We start from the raw sequence: 18988 nt of genomic DNA, 5'->3' as shown, positions 1-18988 counted from the left end.
ATTAGATTGTATGATATAAAATCATTAATATCTCTAAACACTCCTTTAAAAAGAAAAGCTCTAAAGTTTGGTCGCAGAAATTTAACTGGAGTGTCCTTCTAAATTAAAGTAATCACAGATAAAACTAACCTGTATGGAGGTAAGCTTATTGTTTTCTTCTAAAAACTGTTGCAGAGTAACAACTTCACTTCCAGGGGAACCAGTGTTGAACTTGTGGTGTGCTCGACTCTCTAACGTTTCAGGCATTTTGTGCTGGAGCACTGGACTTGATCTGGCTTGTCTTTTCAAGTGCTGGATTGGACTGCTACCCCTGCTGGACCAAGCCTCACGGTCATGAAGCAGGCTAAATTCTCCACTGCTGTGGCTTTGTGGCCTGCTTTCAGTAGTATCTGTACTTGCTTTGGGAGAAAATGATGCATTTAGAGTTTAATAATAGAAATGAGATAAAAACTATGTAAGTAATAACATTTACTGACTAGATTTTTATGAATAGCCAAATGGACTTTCAAGCTTTGTTTAGAAATGCCATGTTAATCTTTCATTCAGTCTACCATAGCCCACTTTCTTATTTTGTCAAATTGACAAAAATTATAAGCTTAATAAGGGCAAAGATTTGCTTTCATCACCTTATCCAGAGCCTAAACATACAAAACAAGCACTTGGTATGTTTAATGAATGAATGAATGAATAAATAAACAAATAATACTTTTTTAAAAATTCAGGTTCAAATAATTATAAAACACCTCACAATTTTGAAAACATGATTATATATGAATTTTAAATTATTTCAGAAATGTTAAGATCAAAACTTTTAAATAAGAAAAATGCTAATTCTCTGCCTCACTATGAAGTCTTTATTCTTTATTTGAGGGCTTCTTTGTTTACCCTAAATGAATAACCTTAAAGAAATTTTTTAATTTAAATGGTACTTACATAAGGAAAGTCAAATGGAGAAATGATGATTCACTTAGATAATTCCAGTAAAAATACAAAACCAAATATGTAGTACTTAATTTTTACTTAATATCTCAATTATCTGATTTCTTCTGCTTTCCACGGTTGGTATGGTGGCTACATAACCTTAAAAGATCAGTTAAGGTTGCACAACTGTAGAGAATGCAAAAAGCATTCTCTTAGAGAGTAGAGAGAGACTAGAGAAACTGTAGAGAATTCTGGAAAAAGCACCTATAGTTTATGCCATTCCTTAAGAATCGTGATTCATTTTGAGCAATAGTGAACTATGTATATACAGTATTGAGATAGAAAAATCCACCTTTTCATGGTTTCCTAGTCACAGAGAGTAAAGTGGGCCATGCAAGATTTGGTGTATGTTATGTAACATTTTATAGAAATGTGACTTCCTTAAATTTTCAAATCAGAAAAATACTTCTTTATATTTTCAGACTACATTTCTGTAATGGATATAAGAACATGACTATAAAAATGAAAACATTTTCCCTCCTTGAAATCAGATTTTTCAGAGCATTACAACACAGTCATATAGCATTAATGATAAAATTACAACTGAGACAAAATCATTTTATGATACAAAAAGCAATAGAACAAATGCATTCACTATAATTTGACAATTCTGGACTACAGAGAACAACTACTTCAACCAACCTTTATAATCCATTAAACAATTCTATAATCTGAATAGGCAGTATACCTTTAAGGAAAAAGATACTAGTCAAGGCTTCCAGACATTTACATATAAACATATTATGTTGGAATGCTTGTTAAAAAATTAAGGGAAAGTATCTTGAAATAATTCTTTATATGAGCTATATGCATCCATTTAGCTCTTGTTACACATAAATGTCTTCTCAAGTTTAAAAAAATTCCCCTTATTTGTGGATAAATTAAGCTATTAAGTATCTCTAAAAGACTTGTGTAATGTGTTCAATGTTCATGCATCAGGACAACCATTTTCATGACAAAGACAAACAAGTAAAATGAGGACCTACATATATTTTTGAAGTAAAGATTATAATAAAAAAATTTTATCTGTGAAGATGAAATATGGAAACCACAATAACTGCTCCTGTTTTTACATTTGTATACATTGAAATACATTTGTATTACAATGTGATGAGTACATGATTTGGATTTCATACTTTACTCCAGAAACTTCATCAGTCTCCCACTTTTAAATCTGGCAATGGACGGAGCATATTAATAAATTCACCTACAGCGCACCTTTGACCTCATGGAGTGAAGCATTATTACTGCTATTGCTAGTGGATGTTCGGCTACTGTCAAAGCTGGCTGGTCTTGAAGCTAAATGAAAAAGTCAGGAGACAGTGTGATAAAACTTCCAGCTAATGCCACTGAACTCTACATTCTGATCACAGAATGCTGTCAGGAAGCAATCATGCATATGTTCACAGGCTGAACATGCCCACAGAAAGTTGAATCTTAGAGATTAGAGAGCACAGGCATTTCCAGATAGACACTTGAGAAGAGGATACTTCTGAAACAATTTTAAGTTAAGATTCAAAGAAAAGAAGATAAAGTACATATTTAGATTTGGAATGATTTCTAGATGACCACAAAGACTGTTTTAGTTGACCAGGATGACATGTCCCCCACAGAAAAGTGCCAGTGATTAGGTCACTTACAAGGGATCACACAAGGTACCCTGCACATGGCAGAGATGCCACGAACAGGAGGAACATGAGCACCTGCACTGTTAATGACCTGTATTCCTATCCACACAAGGGAAACAACTGCAGTTAACATGGCTCTATCCTATTTCTAAAAGTCCTGCTTACATATGAAATTCCTTCAACATCTTATCCACTTATTGTTAATAATTTAGTTTGGCAAGATATTCTCCAAATAGAAACTTAAAAATCACAGACACTCAACATTGCAGAAAATGTGTTTCTTAAAGTTCATCCGTTATCAAAGTATTTTTTGAACCAATGGTAAAATGTATCACTCATAACTTTAATCTTATACCAAAATAGCCACAAAATTACCTTTGTGAATGATCTTGACTAAAATAGAGAATATTTAGATGAAGCAATAGCCTTAAAGGGGGCAAAACAAAGTATTAGTCTTGAAGAAATGGCAGAGGTAGCTATATGATATAAGTTAGAGAAAACATGCTTGCTGGCAGTGCCACATTCACCAGTACAATGCAAGCCTTAGCATTCCCATTCTGTACATAATAACTATTCTCTACATAAAGTTTGTATCTTACCATGAACTCTTGATCCTGTACTAGAATCATCACTAATATCTTGTGGACTTACATCTTCAGAGGATGTAGTATCTACATAAAATAGCAAAATGGATATAAAAATATTTTTAGGGGAAAAAAAAGCCATTATAAAATTAATTATGCAGAATATGGAAATTCTTTTCAGTCATAGATAATACATCTGGATTTAACATATTTCATGGATTCAACCAGAAACTGGAACTAGGTGTAAGAGTTGACTCACTTAGTGAAAACACAAGAAGCAATGAGACAATCTCCCATGACCCTGCAAAGCAAAGCTAGAGCCTGGGTTGTTCTACATGGTTCTCTGTGCTAGAAGTTGGAGTGTTTTTAGGCTTTTTTTTAAAGCTTCTATTTCTCCTTTTCTCACTCTTTACTAGGTTTACCTTTTCCTTTGCTTGTTAGCTCATTAGCTGTTTATTATGAAAAGCCTAGGAAAGATTTCAGTTATTTGTATGATGTTTTAAATTTTTGAAATGATTTCAAATCAAATCCAGATTGTTTTGATAATTATTTCAGGTTGTTGCTATCAAAATTATACACAGGCAAATCAAATTAAAATTCCTGTTGCCAATAGTTACACCACAGTGCAAATAGCAGATGGCCTATACTTTATTATTAAACAACTGCTTGCATCTGAAGCCTGTAGAAGAGTTGAAAGTTGAAAAGTTGGTGGCTATAGTAGAGAATGCCATAGCTCCCAATTCTTTTCTCCTTTTACTGTTGAAATATCATCAGGAACCTCCAAATGCTCAGTACTACCTGTCCACTGTCCTCCTGCTAGGACCATGGACTGCACCAGGTCATTCATGGCTGGGATGCAAATGAAAGCAAATGAATCAGCATGGTTAATGTATATACTCTTATTTCTATTTTGTATTATAAATGAGCTGGTTTTTGTCTATGGCTTAATGCAAATGAACACCAAAAACTAAAACCACACCGTCATTCTAATTATGACATACATTTAGCTGAATGAAATGAGTAGGCCAAAGCTTGATAAATTTCAATGAGTATTTTTATCCCACCTCCACCCCCTTTAAAGAGAGCAAAAGGAATTTTACTCTGTACAACTGTCATGCTTTTGTGCAGTAATGTGCAATATAATTAGAATCCTTCATAGTGTGGTTTTATGGTGACAAAAATGGAATGAATAAAGGTAAGATGGAGAGTTCTTATACAGCATCATCATTGAAAATGATAAAGAGTCCTTGGTCAGAGCACGTTACTGAAGAAATTATTCATCTATGAATCAAATAAGTGTACCATTCAGTAAAATCCTGAAAGATGATATCCAAAGTGACAGACATTTAATGTGATTATATAATTACCAATTCAACTTAGAAAAACCAGAGGATTACTATATAAAGAATGACAAACATTTTCAAGAGTTACAAGCCATTTTATTTATTTATTCATTATATTTAATTTTGTTCATTAAGGAAATAAATTCCTAATGCTAAGGGTTTTGTTTTAAGCAAATTTATTTGGGAAAAAAATCTCTATGGCATATAATAAAGGTTTTTTTTCCTGCCAACTCTTAGAAAGTACTGGAAATTTATATTACATGTATGACTAAATATATGCATGCATATATATCTGAGCATGCATATAATGCAAATTCAGTGCCAGTTTAAAAAAATATTCTTTCAGTTCCTTTTATTAGAGGAAGACTGCACTTTGCAAAATAAGACAATTGGCACAGTTCAGAGAAAGGTTAGTGAAATATTAGTAATGGAAGCCAGTGTAGTCATTTGAAAGAAGCTGAACTGTCATAAAGTCTTACACATGGAACGATGGTAGGTCTTCAATTTTGTCTTTATCCTTCGGTCTCTTCCTCAAAAAGGGCAGTCTTCTCAGTGCAACCACTTTAATGTCAGAGCATGAGGAAAAACAGAAACAGAAAAAAGGGAGAAGAACAGATGGGAGTTAAATGTTGAAATTAAGGACAGAAATGAATGTCTGAGTTTCAGCTATGTATGCTATACTAAAGCTATTATTCTCTTGCTGCTGAGTGATAATGAAATATGAAATACGTCCTTTGATACTTTAAAATACCTGGAATAACACTGAAGGTAATGATAAGGAACAATATATTTTGAAAGCTTGGATCGGCTAGAGTTCTATCAATACAGTAACTGATTAGAGTCACTTATGGAAGGAAAAGTTTTTCTAGTTAAGTTGTAAAGGTTTACCTTTAAATAAGGGCTATTGGTGGCCCACAAAGCACACGTTATGAAAATATCTAAAGGCTTTTCAATCCTTTATGTTTTTCTACTTTTTAAATTATAAGGCTTAATTCTGGAAAAAACATAATTTAAGGAAAATACAAATTCTGTACAGGAGCATTTTAGTAAAATACATCAACCATAACTGGGGTGCCTGGGGATGATTAAAACATCTAAAGAAACTTTTAATATTTTCATTAAGGACTTTCATTATTAAACTCTACTGCAGAAAATAGGGGATTCTTGGTTTAAACTGAATTCTGGTGTATTTTTAGCAGCACCATGGAAATACACACTTGTTTGAGCAAAATATTTCAAAATATGACATTAGTAATTATATTAATATCATTTTGCAAAAGGTTGGCTGGTGGAAGAGAAAAGTATTCTGACAGTAGTAATAAATGCTAGCACTTAATATATAAGCTAATAGATAAGGAAGCACCCTAAAGCAAGCAAAAATGACAGAGAAATATGCGTTTATAACAGATATTCTGAAGAACTTTCTGAATGAGTTTATTAAAAAAAAATCAAAGGTAACTTCTAAAAAATTTTGTGAATGAAAATTAGGGTTATACATAGGTGTCAACAGCATACAAATAAAAATGTTCACTAGAGTCGTTCACAACATTCATAAACTACATTTTATCAGATTTGAATACAAAAAGCTATAACATCTTTTGGAATTGCAATTTAGGAGCTAGGGAAACAACCTGCATAAACAGACAGAGACTCTTCCAATGGACTGGATAAAAGTTTTAAGTATGCCAGTAGTGGAATGTGATCCCTCTTATGGCAGTTAGTTTGTAGATATACAATGTTCTTTTCCCAAACCATACTGAAATTAAGGGAATGTTAGCATGGTTGGATTTTGTGTTCCTTTTAAAACCTCTAAAATTGAACAACTGCAGGAAAGGAGAATATTACTTCCTTCTGATTCTTATTCTGGAAATGTTTCAGCAGAGAGTATGAAGGAATGACAAATTTACATTTAAAACAAACAAGATGCCCTAAAAAATGATTGTGCTTTTCTTGTGTATGTTCTCATATCTGCATTCAAGTATCTTCCTTTGATCAAAAAAATTAATTGCCTCCATTACCATCTCTTATTTAATAAGACTTTAGGTATTTTATTTCAAAAGGTGGCAGATAAGGTTGAATTACCTGGCATCTTTTTAAGGAAAACTTGATCTCTCTACAATATTCAGGTTTCATGTAGATTTGCTAAAAAGACTAGCAGAAGACCCAGGTAACAATAATCTTATGTGGGGGTAAAGAATTAAGCCTCTTGCTTGAGACTAACACACACACACACACACACACACATGGGGTATAGAATTAAATCTTTTTCTTGAGACTAATACAAACATATGTATGCATAACACACATTATGCATATATGTAGACATGTACATATGTATTGTGTGATGGTTTTTGTTCCTTACATATGGATTTTTAGAGTGATATAGGTGCATTCTGAAACATATCCTATAATGAATGTCTAATCTCCTTTACCCTAAAAAATACTCTTCTCAGAGATAATTCCCCCAATGCTATAGTTAATTTTGAGTGTTTTGAGAGCTGCCCATAAGGAGAGTCTATCTTGGGGGCAAGTTTTAGCTATAGCTGTTTTTGCCTATTTACTTCATATACTTACTATATATAATATGTATATAATTTTACTATTATTCTATATAATATATATGTTTATAAGTATATAGATTATATAAACATACATACTACATTTATATAGATATAAATACATATTTTTAATTTAGTGACTCTGGGGTTAGTGTGAATGGATGCAAAGTACCCTGTTTACATATTGTAAGACCATTGCTAGTGGTCAACTTCTTGGACATCTTCAAAAGGCCTAACACTAGACTTTTTTCTCTCTTAAAATATGCTTCCTCAGGCCTTTCCTTTGCTCTTGCTGTTTAGCTAAGCACACTAGGAAAGAAATATAAAGACTATGAATTATATGTGATACATTATGACGTGTACTTCTGCTTTTGTCATTAAAAAAATGAAATCACAAGTTTATACACAAACTTCTATCACCACATCTATTTAATTTTAATTGATCATTTACCAACCACTCAATTCTCATAACCTTCAATTCATTCTAAACCATTAACATTCTCTTCAAATTTATATCTATTTCTCTTTGCTACCCCCCAATGTAACTTTGTTCCAATTTGACACCATCAATGTATAAGAATAAAACCTCATTATAAAATGCCTTATTATCTATTTAGTTATAAAGAATTATAAAAATGACCTCTTATAAATATTTCACACCTCATAATCACCCTATGAAGTGTGACACAAAGGTAAAAAAGGCTTGCCCTGTATTAGCAGAACTAGAAACTGGCAGAAGTATTCTGGCTCTCATTTCAATGTTCTTTCTATACTATTTTCCCTCCCTGGCCAAATGATGGTATCTTTGTGTATAGTATATCCCTAAACACACAATATCACAAATCATGTGGTTATGCAGTATTGCAGTGTGCAATGCATTTTATAATTACATGGCATTAAAAAGAAATGATTCATCAGACTATTATCCCAAAGGACTGTTGAAGTTATTTAGGAGGAATCTTTAGAAACGATTCTAAATCAGACTAGAAATCACAAATATTTAAAGAATTTAAACACTCACTGCTTCTTTTCTTGGTCCCCAAAGTTTGGCCATCTTCTAAAGAGTTTGGACCTGCTGAAGAACTGACTTGACTATCTTGATGAGGGAGTTGAAGAAATCCTTCACTGGAGTCTGAGCAGGTAGGTGTTAATGTTAGAGATTTCTGATGTTCCTGATTAATATCTTTCTTAGACGTCATCAATTTCCTCATTTTCAGAGTAATCCAGTTGCCTCTCCTAATAGTTTAAAAAATCTTATCACCCTAAAATTCAACATATAAATCCTTCACAAAATTAGATATCTTAACTTCTTTTGTCAAATCATGAATGAATAAATTTGGTTAATAGTACCTTCTAGGAGGAGATGGGTCAGAAAATTTGTATTGATTCATTATTTTTTCTTCTAATTTCTCCTTTTGTCTTCTTAATTCATTTAACTTCTCACTATAACAACAAAAATTACATGTTAGGATGGATATCATAACAAAAAAATCTATGCTATTTCTATTATACTATGGTGCTTCTCATTTCGGGAACAAGGGGAAGAGAAAAATTTAGTAAAGGTGAATCATGGTTTAATACTAAGACAATTAATTCACTGAGATGCCCAGGTTAAAATCCCTGATTTTACCAGATTCCTCTATTCTCAGTAGAGATCCAATTTAGTCCTGTCAGTTCTGTCTCTCATATCTATCTTTGTCTTTGATCTCAAGTTACAACTGCTTGTGATTATTTTTCAAAAGATCACTGCAACAGCCTTCTTAAAATTTACTAATCTCTATTCTCAAAAGCTCAAATTCATACTCTAGAAAAATGTTATAGGTGGTTTAAAAAAAATTCAAATTCCATCATATTATTCTGTTCAAATTTTTCAATGACTTCTTTGTATGGCATAGAGAAACCTTTGAGAAGTGGCCCCTGAGTATTTATCCGCTATTCCAGTGATCCTCCTTCCTCAGTTTTGCTCCAGGCAATAACAATTACTTTTTAGATCTTACACCATACTATAACATACTTCGTGTTTTTACATTTTTTTGCTCTCTTGGCCTGGTATACCTCCTCAGGTGAGCTCATATTGAACTTTTAAGTCTCAGATCACTCAACCATCTCTGTAAAGTCCTCCTTGCCTCTCCCAGACTAAGGTACTCCTTTTTACTATGTTTGCTCTATTTTTATGACCTCCTACACATACCTCCATTATAGCAATGATTTGTATTGCTTCCTTTCTTTACCAGTTCTTTAAGAGCAGAACCCACATGTATAAACGTTAGTACTTCTGGTTCCTAACATAATGTGTAAAGCATAAGCATTCAAAAAAGTATATATTGAAATAATAATGTCAAAAATCAAGAAAAATTAGCATTGAGTTTCTCTGCCACTGGGTATGATGGCAATGATGAAATCATGCATAATATTTCAGAGTGCAAAATTATTTGGTACCTACATGTACTGTTTTTGTTCAACATGAAAAAGATCCTTGCTTTCCAGATTTCCTTCCAATAGTTTTCCGTTCTGTAGCATTAATGTCTGAATTTGATCTAGCAGATGTCGATTTTCTTCTTCTACATTTCCTTTAAGTTGGCTTAGCAACTGTTTAAAACAAACATTTATTTTTAAAATACCAACATTTAAATTTAACATAAATCACCCAAAACATCTGAAAAATACAGAGTACTTCACAAAGACTTGAAACTTCTGCTATTTGAGCAATTAGATGGTTACACATTGACCATAACGTGAGTGATTTATTTTAGAGATGACAGCTAGAGTGCTGGGTTCTGTGTTCTACCCATACATTTCCTTAATTCTCATGAACACTGGGTTTTAACATATAATAAATTATCTAGTTCCAAAAGCATAGCTTTCTTCAAAACTGTTTAACTCACAGTCTGAAAATTCAATTCAAATCTATGGCCATCTATTTAAGTAGCTATGAAAACTGGACAACTTATTTTATTTTCTTAGTTTCAATGACTTCATCTATAAAATAAGGATAATAATTCCCACCTCAACCAGGGTCAGGTGAGAATCCTGGCCACAGGAACCTTCACTTTTATCCACAGTTGGTCAGGGTCCCAGGACCCCACCCAGAACAGAAGTTGCTGTGCATTTGCTGAATGAATGAATGATGCTCATTTAAGAATCAAGGCCAGGGCAGACACAGTGCAGTAAATTCAAAAGTTTAGGGAAAGGATTAAAGATGGCGAAGTGGGAGGTGACACAGAGGGCTCCTCCTAAAACCACATATAATATGAAAATATAATTAATACAACTAATCCTGAGAAAGCAACAGGAAAGGAGGCTGTGCCAGATTGCACACATGTGGAAAAAAGAACAGACCTCATGGAATAGGGTAATGTACCAAAGCTGTGACCTGGCGGGACCCAAGTACTTGCCTCACCCCAGCTCACTGGTGGGAGGAAGAGAAATGGAGCAGGGAGGGACTGGAGGCCTGGGACTGCTGAACACCTAGCTCTGTAGATCTGCTCTGGAAGCATAAACCTACATTTCACGGTGTTCTTGTGATTAGTGGAGGTGGAATACCTGGAGAGACTGATTCCAGCCGCTTATGGAAAACTGATCCATATCCAGCTGCTCTGGGACAAAAGAAAGGCGGGCAGTCTGAGACACTTCCTAACAGTGAGAGGGCTGCTAAAGGGGCAAGGATGGCACAAAGCTTACTGCTTAGGAGAAAGGACAGGTAGACAAAATTGTCCAGACACACTCTGCCCAGCAGGTTGGGAGCTTTCACGATCTTCAGGTGCTTCATCCCCCTGGCTGGATATGCATTCCAAGGACCCCCACTGTGACATGCAGCCTGCTATGCCTTCTGCCTGGCCAGCCTGCCACTGGCTCACAAACCGGCAGCCCCTGCCATGGTGTCAGGCAAGACAGAGGGAAGCCCCGCCTAGAGCAACTACATTCGCAAAGCATAGAGGCATACACCTGTGTGCTCAGTTCACTGGTTCTGGCAGTGGAGACAGGCATAGCAGCTGGGAAACAGGAAACAGCTCTTTCCTCCCCCCAGATACCAATACTGCTCCCTTGCAACTCCTGACACTGATACAGGGGCTGAGCAGCTCCAGAGTAGAGCTTCTCAGCACTAGAGGGCGCCACATACAAATATAAAATGTCAAAGAAACCTGGTTCAAATCAAAATCATACAAACACCAGAGTCAAATGAAACCGATCTCATCAATCTTCCAGAAAAGAGATTTCAATATAAAAATCATAAACATGCAAATGGAGGTACAAAAAAATATCCAAGAACTCAGGAAAAAATTTCGGTCAGATATCCAATCATTAAAGAATACAATGGAGGGTTTTAAAAGCAGATTAGATACAGTGGAGGAGATGATAAATTAAATAGAAATTTGAGAAGAGGAATACAAAGAAGCTGAGGCACAGAGAGAAAAAAGGATCTGTAAGAATGAAAGAATAGTGAGCGAACTTTTGACCAATCCAAACGGAACAATATAATTCAAACCAAGACAGACAGAAATGTTGAACTTTTCCTTTATCATTAAAAAGCAGTTAAGTGACAAATATAAACTAATTTAAACAGCACTGTTTTTTTTTTGCTAGTACTTCTTTTTAACTTTATAGTGTTCAAACTAAAAGGTGACATTCTTTACTTGTGAATTCATACCTTAGGTTTGAGAACTCAGGGGAAAAGTACACACATCCATTCACTTTTTAATAATGAGCTAGAACTTTAGTGCATATTTCTTCTTATGAATGTATGTTGGGTACAACACCCACTCCCACCCCAAAAACCTCTGTCCCAGTGGAAAAGGCTTAAGATATTCATCTGAAGAACTAGGGGGCATTCTTAGAAGTTCAGGCATAAGAACCTGATGTCTATGTCTATTAGACTGTAGAACACAGAATAAAACAAAAGGCTAATAGTGGTCCCTCTCAATGCCTCTTCAGCAGAAATGAAGACTTCCCAATATGATTTTCTGCCAGAGTGCTTAAGGAACTTAAAGGATTATCATATATATAGTATAGAATAGGGAAAGCAAAAAAGAGCCAAGCATGCTATCTTCCGATACACACCAACCATTTTTCATAGGACCTATTACCAATCTGCTCTTGTAAATCTCAAAATTCTTTTCAACACATAGATTTAAGTAACTGCCAATTGTTCAGTGTTGATTTTTAAGTTCAACCTGATTTGCATTCTCTAGCTTAGTGGTTAAAATTCATAAGACTTTGGAAATTTTAAGGTCTGGGTTTGAATCCAGCAATCTGATTCTGCCATTTATTAGCTGTGATCCTGAACCTCAGTTTTCTAATCTAATGAAGAGAATAACTATAAAGAACTGGTCATAAAAATTACATAAATATACAGAAATACAACTAATGAAGTCCTTAGCCCAGTACTTGCTACTTAGTTAACATTCAATAAATAGTACCTACCATGCTTCCTATTTTACTTGGCATTCAGTATTAGTCTTGATCAAATATTTTAATATTATTTTGAAACAGAAGTATAAAATTATAATTGTAGTAAGTCAGATATCACAAGGAAGCCTTATTACCAAAACTTCATTAAAAAAAACAATTCACATTTACTTCTTAGTTTAAGAAAAGAAGGAAACTTGTAAACTATAGTACTAATTTCAAATTTCAACTTTGAACCAGATGATGCAAATCACTAATGGTTCCAATAAAAAAATTTTTAAAGCCTTGAGTTAAAAATACATAAAATATTTGTCTTAAATCTAAGTAATTATATTTACCTCTCGTAATGTAACCAAAGTTTTTATTTCAATAGATGCTCTTTTCATGAGTTCCTTATTCTCTTTCACTAATTCTTTCAGATGAATGTAGGATTCTTTATAAACACCAATCTCTTTGAAGAGGGTTTTATTTTCTTTTTCCAAATTTCCAATTTTCACATTATTTTCTTCTAACGTAGTATCTTTTATTGCTGCTTGTTGTCGGAGTCTCTTATTTTCCTTCTCCAATTGTTTCTTATCCTTTTCTAGTTGAGAAGTCTCTTGCTCTAATGACTTTTCTTTTTCTAACTGTTCCGGGTTTTTGCTAGATACTTTTAACTCTTCTAGGTTTTTTTTGCAATGTTTGATTTTCCATCTCTAAGTCTTGAAGTTCATTCTCGAATTGCTGAATTTTCTTCTTGCTGTTTTCTAGATCTTTCTGTAGCCTTTGATTTTCGGTATCTAAACCCTGGTAGCTAACTTCCAAGCATTCTGTTTTCTCAAAAGTTGCTTTCATGAGCTCTAAACCCTTCTTAAGCTGTTCTTTTTCACTTTCCAGTTCTTTATTTTCTAGTTGTAGCTGAGCCATTTTCATGCTTGCACACTTCAAAGATTCCACATTGCTTCGCAGTTCTAAGTTTTCCTCATCAAGTTGGGAATTCTCTTTTTCTAGGGATTGTAACTGTAAAGTAAGGTTTTGAAAGCTATCCAGTGCTTTTTAAAATTTCCTATTCTCTCTATCTAGCTCTGAATTTTCTTGTTTCAAGGCCTCAATTTTTTCACAAGTAGTTTTTAAATTGGTTATCGTTTTCTGTAACAATTCATTTTCTTTTTCAAGACGATGTAACTCATTTTCAAGTTCCTCTGCTCGTTCTCCTTTTTCTTTATAATGTTCCAATTCTTTTCTAATTTGTCTTTTTTCAAATTCAATCTTGCTTAGCTTGCTACTTGTTTCTTTGATAGATTCATGGAGAATTTTATTTTCTTTATCAATGTCTTTCACCCTTGCTTCAGCACTTATCTGGGAGCGCTGCCTTAACGAAGACACAGTTTTATTCAGATGTTCATTTTCCTGTTCTAATATTTTCATCTGATTTTTAAAAAGAAAGGAGAAAATTAAAACCTTAAATTAGCATAAACTAAACATTTTTCCATTCCAAAAACCAATGAAGAAATCAGAACATGAATGTGTATAACATGTCTATCTTACTTTTAATTCTGACAAATATTTACTGAGACACCATTGTATAAACACACGGCCAGGTTGGCCAGATCATTAAAGCTCATGTCTTTCAGGAGTTCATAATGTATTCAGTATTACTCAAAATGACCTTTAGTTATATACAGTTACATTTTTAATTTCAAGTATGAATACTGGTGAAATACACACACATATTTACTTGAATTTCTTTGATAAGCTTTTAATTAAATTAATTTTGCAATGTATATATACATTGGTCTTCAGTAAATATTTTGCTCTATTTTACATGTATATATATATATATGGGTGTATATATATATATGTAAGTGTGTATTCATTTCCCAAGAGAATTTTAATTTGCAAACATCAAAATGATAAAATCTGGAACATCTGAACTAATCCATCCAATTTATATCATGGCCTAATGTAATGGTTCTTAAAATTCAGTGTGTTAAACAATCACTTAAGAACTTACAGAAGTACAGATTCATGGTTGGCTATAGAATTTTTGTTCTGTAGCTCTACGGAAATCTGTATTTTTATTAGTGGCCTGAGGACTATACCTATATATATATAATATAAACAAATCATCTTACTTCTAAAAAATAAATAGAAATTTAAAAACAGGAAGTCATTGAATCTATCCAGTTTCCTCAAGCATAAAATGACAATGACCAATCAACACTTGAAAGCAAATGTGAAAGTACCCAGAAATGTTGCTGCCACCACTTCTCCCTCCTCAGTGAGGGTACAGTACAGGGGTGTTTCCCTCCGCCTCTACTCAGGGACTTCAGAATCTGTAGCCCTCTTCCACAGATACTTTAAAGCACAGGTATGGCAAAATTTTATACCAGAAGATTATTAAGCATAATGGCAATTTAAAAAATTTTAAGCTTTCCCTTCAACTTTCCTAAAATATGAGAGAGAATTATGTAAAACCATAGTTACTTGAAAATCTAAAAAATTCTAAAATATTTCCCTTTAATGTTCTATGACATTTTGTTTGCATACATTTTAAAAATAACTTCAATAAATGTAAAATAAATGAAATTTATTTAAATAGTTAAGAATTCTAAGAATTTTGATCATTTTATGTAAAGGAAGTTTAATTTTTCTACTTTAACCTTAACAAAAATGGAAGATAATCTCACATGGAAAAAAGTCTTCCCATATTATCTCAAAAGCATCAACTTGCAAATCTTATCCAGGAACTCAAGTCAACATTAATTTCCATGTTCAGGAAGGTTTTAGCTATTAATAACTAATGGTTCTACCTTTACTAAAGATTGAAATATATGGATAACAGGTATTCAATTACTCTCATTTTACATCAGTGAAATTCAAGTGAAACATTCAGTTTATAAGACATCTTTCAAGCAATGACTTTATCAGAAATTGCTAGAATCACTAAGAATTTACAAATTAGACTGCAAAGCTAATTTCAAAATCAAATTATAATTTCCAGATCCAACTATAATGACAACCAAAATAAAACTTCCAAATACTAAATGGCTACTCCTACACTTTAACACTATATTGGTTGTCAAATGCTTATTAATTGGTTAATGGATTAAAGATATAAAAAATGCTTTAAATGAGTAAAAATTTTTTAAGAAAATCAAGGAGTCTTTTCACATTACCTAAGGCAGTGGTCCTCAAAGCATGGTTCCAAAACAACAAGATGAGCATCGCCTAAGAATTTCCTATTAATAAGAACTCTTAGCCCTTACCCCAGACCTACCAAATCAGAAACTCTGGGCAGGGGGCTCAGCAATCTGTTTGAACAAGTCTTTACAATGATTCTGATGAATCTATAGTTCAAAACCACTATTGTAAGGGTGGGGAGATTTCCATAACCAAGTCTAGAAACCCAGAATCTATCAAAGGGAAAACTAGACATGGTTGACTACATATAGAAATAAAAACTAATTCATAAAGACATATGTGTAAGAGTATTTATTGCAATACTGTTCCCAGTGACCAAGAACTGGAAACAAAAGCGAAAGCATATATGGGGGAAAAAATGTGATGACAGGTGATCCTGATAAAAGCATCACATGTGTTCCTATGACATGATTCTATTTATATAAAATGTGTGTGTATGAGTGTATGCAGAAAGATATGCAAAAATAAGTTACTTGGATCTATCACACAATTGGAATGCTTCTGATTCAACCAGGCCTAATTAAAATTCAGGTTTTGTAATGCCTAAATTGTGGTCTCTAAACCATTTACCACTGAAAGGAACAAGGGCTTTCTGGAGAAATGACTGTTTACAGGTCTCAGGCCAGAAATATTCAAGAGGAGCCTAGAACATTTTGTCACGGCAGAAAGCAAGGTAGCTTACAAGGAGTGCTAAGGTCATGTCCTAAGGATTAAGGAACCATTTTAAAGAGTTATGACAGTAACAAACATAAATGCAGTGGACTGAAACACTTCAAATATTTTAAATCCATGAGTTCATAATGACAGTAAAACAAAAAAAAAACTCATTATCTCAGGATATGAGAGAACCAATTCCTTACTTGGAAACTTGTAAATAAAGGGAAAGACTCAAACATTCATCCTGCTTTTTCCATAGAGCTATTCCTCAGAGTAACCAACGACTGATTTTTGTTTAAACCAATAATTTTTAAGAGAAAGTTTTTCTTTATAGAAATAATCTAGCTACCAAATTAAGAACAATATCAAAATTTTGCAACTTTGATTAAGGGATCCAAGCATATGATTTCCATGACAACTAACATTACAAAGAGAGAGAGAGAGACAACCAATCAATCAATGTGCCTCTTGATTGAAATATACTCCTTATCAATATTCTTACTAAAAACTCAGTTTGAACCTGATTATGCCTACAGATAAAACAAGAAATACAGGAGACAAAAGAACTTGCTAAGTGACACAAAAAGGATGCAAGCAGCAAAATCTAGATTGTCGGGTATAGTTAGACAAAAATCCTGGTTTCTTCAAGAGGAAACTTGCTATGAAAAAAGAATAAATCTATACACTAAAAAAAGACTTAAGAGTCTATTATTTTGTAATATATTAAAACCAGAGTCTTTTTTGATTGAACATATTCATCTTACTTGGATTTCGATTCCAACAAAATGTTAAAAAAATCATAACAGATTTGGAGAAACTGAAATACTGACCAAAACACATTAATTTTTTAAGTGTGATGTCACTGTTCTTGTTTTCTGAAAAAATTTCTTACTTTTTAGCAATACATACTGAGATATTTATTGGTGAAATTATACCAAGTCTAAGACTTATTTCAACATCATCTAGTGGTTGTAGGGAGAGTAGACAGTGTAGAAGTAAGAAATAATTGTTGAAACTGAATAATAAATATAGGAGTTTATTGCTCCACATTTATGTGTCTGAAAATTTTCATAGTAAGGTAAAAAAATGAGAGTACATTAAAAACTGGAAAATAAGTACTCTATGGCAGTGCTTTAATTGATACTTTTACATATATTTTTTTGACATTACATGAAAAATTAATTTGTATTTACCTTTTTATTTAGTCTTTGATTTTCTTTCTCAACTTTCAGGATTTTGGAAGTGTTACCTTCTGCAGAATCTATACTACTCCGAAGTTCTTCTACAGTTTTTGTCAAACTCTGGTTTTCCATTTCTAATTTCAATAAACTACTTGATGTCAATTCATTCACCTCATGGCCCAAAGATTTTTGTGGTACTAAAATATTGAAAAATATATATTTGGTAAATCTGTGTTTACTCTTTACTAAATTGTTGAGTCTAAATGTACTATATCACCTGGTCCTGAACTTTATAAAATTTTCTACAGTGATACAAGATATACACAATAAAAAAATAACATATTAAAGACAGGTAAATCTTGAATTTTTATTGCATCCACAGACATTCTAGTGGGGGAAAAATGTACAAAATTTACACTGAAGAGACTAGAGTTTCAGCTCTCATTCCATGAGAAATCAATTACTTGACAATGTCCCAGCCACTTTAAGTTCAATGAGTCTTAGGTTACTTGCGCAAAATATAGTTATTGCCCTGTGTGCTCTCTCCTGGAGTCATTGTTTGATTCAGGTAAGAAGTATAAAACATCCTATCCCCACACCTTCAAAAATTAAAGGACAGTTTGGGTTAAAATATCCTAATCTGATTCTGAAAAAGGAAAGACAGCATACACTGGTCACCTTGAAAAAGTCTTTCTCTAAATGAAGAATCCCTAGTAAACCTAAGTGTAAAGAGCAATATGCACTTCACTTTGCCAAAGAAAAAAAACTAAACAGATTTGAGCATTACATTTTTTAAATTAAGAAAACTCATTTTCTAGTTCTGTAAATGATACTCTTCGGTAAGCTAAAATAGTTATTTTTAAGTAACCCTGCAGCAGACTCATTTAATCTGTTAATTAATAAAAAATATTTACTTTGATGACATAAAAATATTAGGGTTTACAAATAAAATATGACACCTGTAATTTATTTTAAAACCCTAGATTTCAGGAAAGGCAACAGAAGTATAGGAGGGCATTTCTAGGTCTGTCTACTTTTGTGTATATTGAAATTCTCCATCATAAAAAGTAAAGAAATATGAACACACAAAATAATATCCCCATAGGCAAACATTCTTTCCAAATTAGGTATGATAGACTAATCCCTTAGATTTTAAGCAAAGAAAGCCTCGGTTCTTCTATCTAGCTTTTATTCTAGTCTGCATATTATTAATCTTTTAAAAGTTGATGTACTAGGGAATCACTCACTTTTAAAATTCCATTAGTTGTCCAAGTCTTCTTTAGTAAAACTTGTCTACAAGATTTGTAGTCATGCATTTCAATTAAACAAGATTAAGCTATTAATACAATATACCTTAGTAATACTTTTAATACAGTAACCGTGCTTGAAAGAAGTTTTAGGTCAGACACTGAAGAATTAAAAGGATGCTTACAACACATTTTGAACAACATGGGGATCTACCCATGT

At 33.0% G+C, this 18988-nt stretch overlaps 1 protein-coding gene across 1 annotated transcript in view; it reads right to left on the bottom strand.

Moving 5' to 3' along the window:
* Positions 1-273: 273 nt before the first annotated feature.
* The window catches only part of LOC108403646 (girdin-like), a 92045-nt gene continuing 73330 nt past the window's right edge, over positions 274-18988 (bottom strand). Inside the window, 10 exon segments of the mRNA XM_073240052.1 lie at positions 274-398; positions 934-2280; positions 3209-3280; positions 5016-5097; positions 8116-8330; positions 8445-8537; positions 9538-9683; positions 12839-13171; positions 13173-13907; positions 17534-17718. Of these exon segments, the coding sequence (XP_073096153.1) occupies positions 3265-3280; positions 5016-5097; positions 8116-8330; positions 8445-8537; positions 9538-9683; positions 12839-13171; positions 13173-13907; positions 17534-17718 (1805 nt within the window). The 3' untranslated portion in view covers positions 274-398; positions 934-2280; positions 3209-3264.

The sequence above is a fragment of the Manis javanica genome, chromosome 1 (genome assembly GCF_040802235.1).
Source record: "Manis javanica isolate MJ-LG chromosome 1, MJ_LKY, whole genome shotgun sequence".
Lineage (NCBI taxonomy): Eukaryota > Metazoa > Chordata > Mammalia > Pholidota > Manidae > Manis > Manis javanica.
The sequence above is the reverse complement of the archived record's forward strand: the minus strand, read 5'-3'. Positions and strand labels throughout refer to the sequence as shown.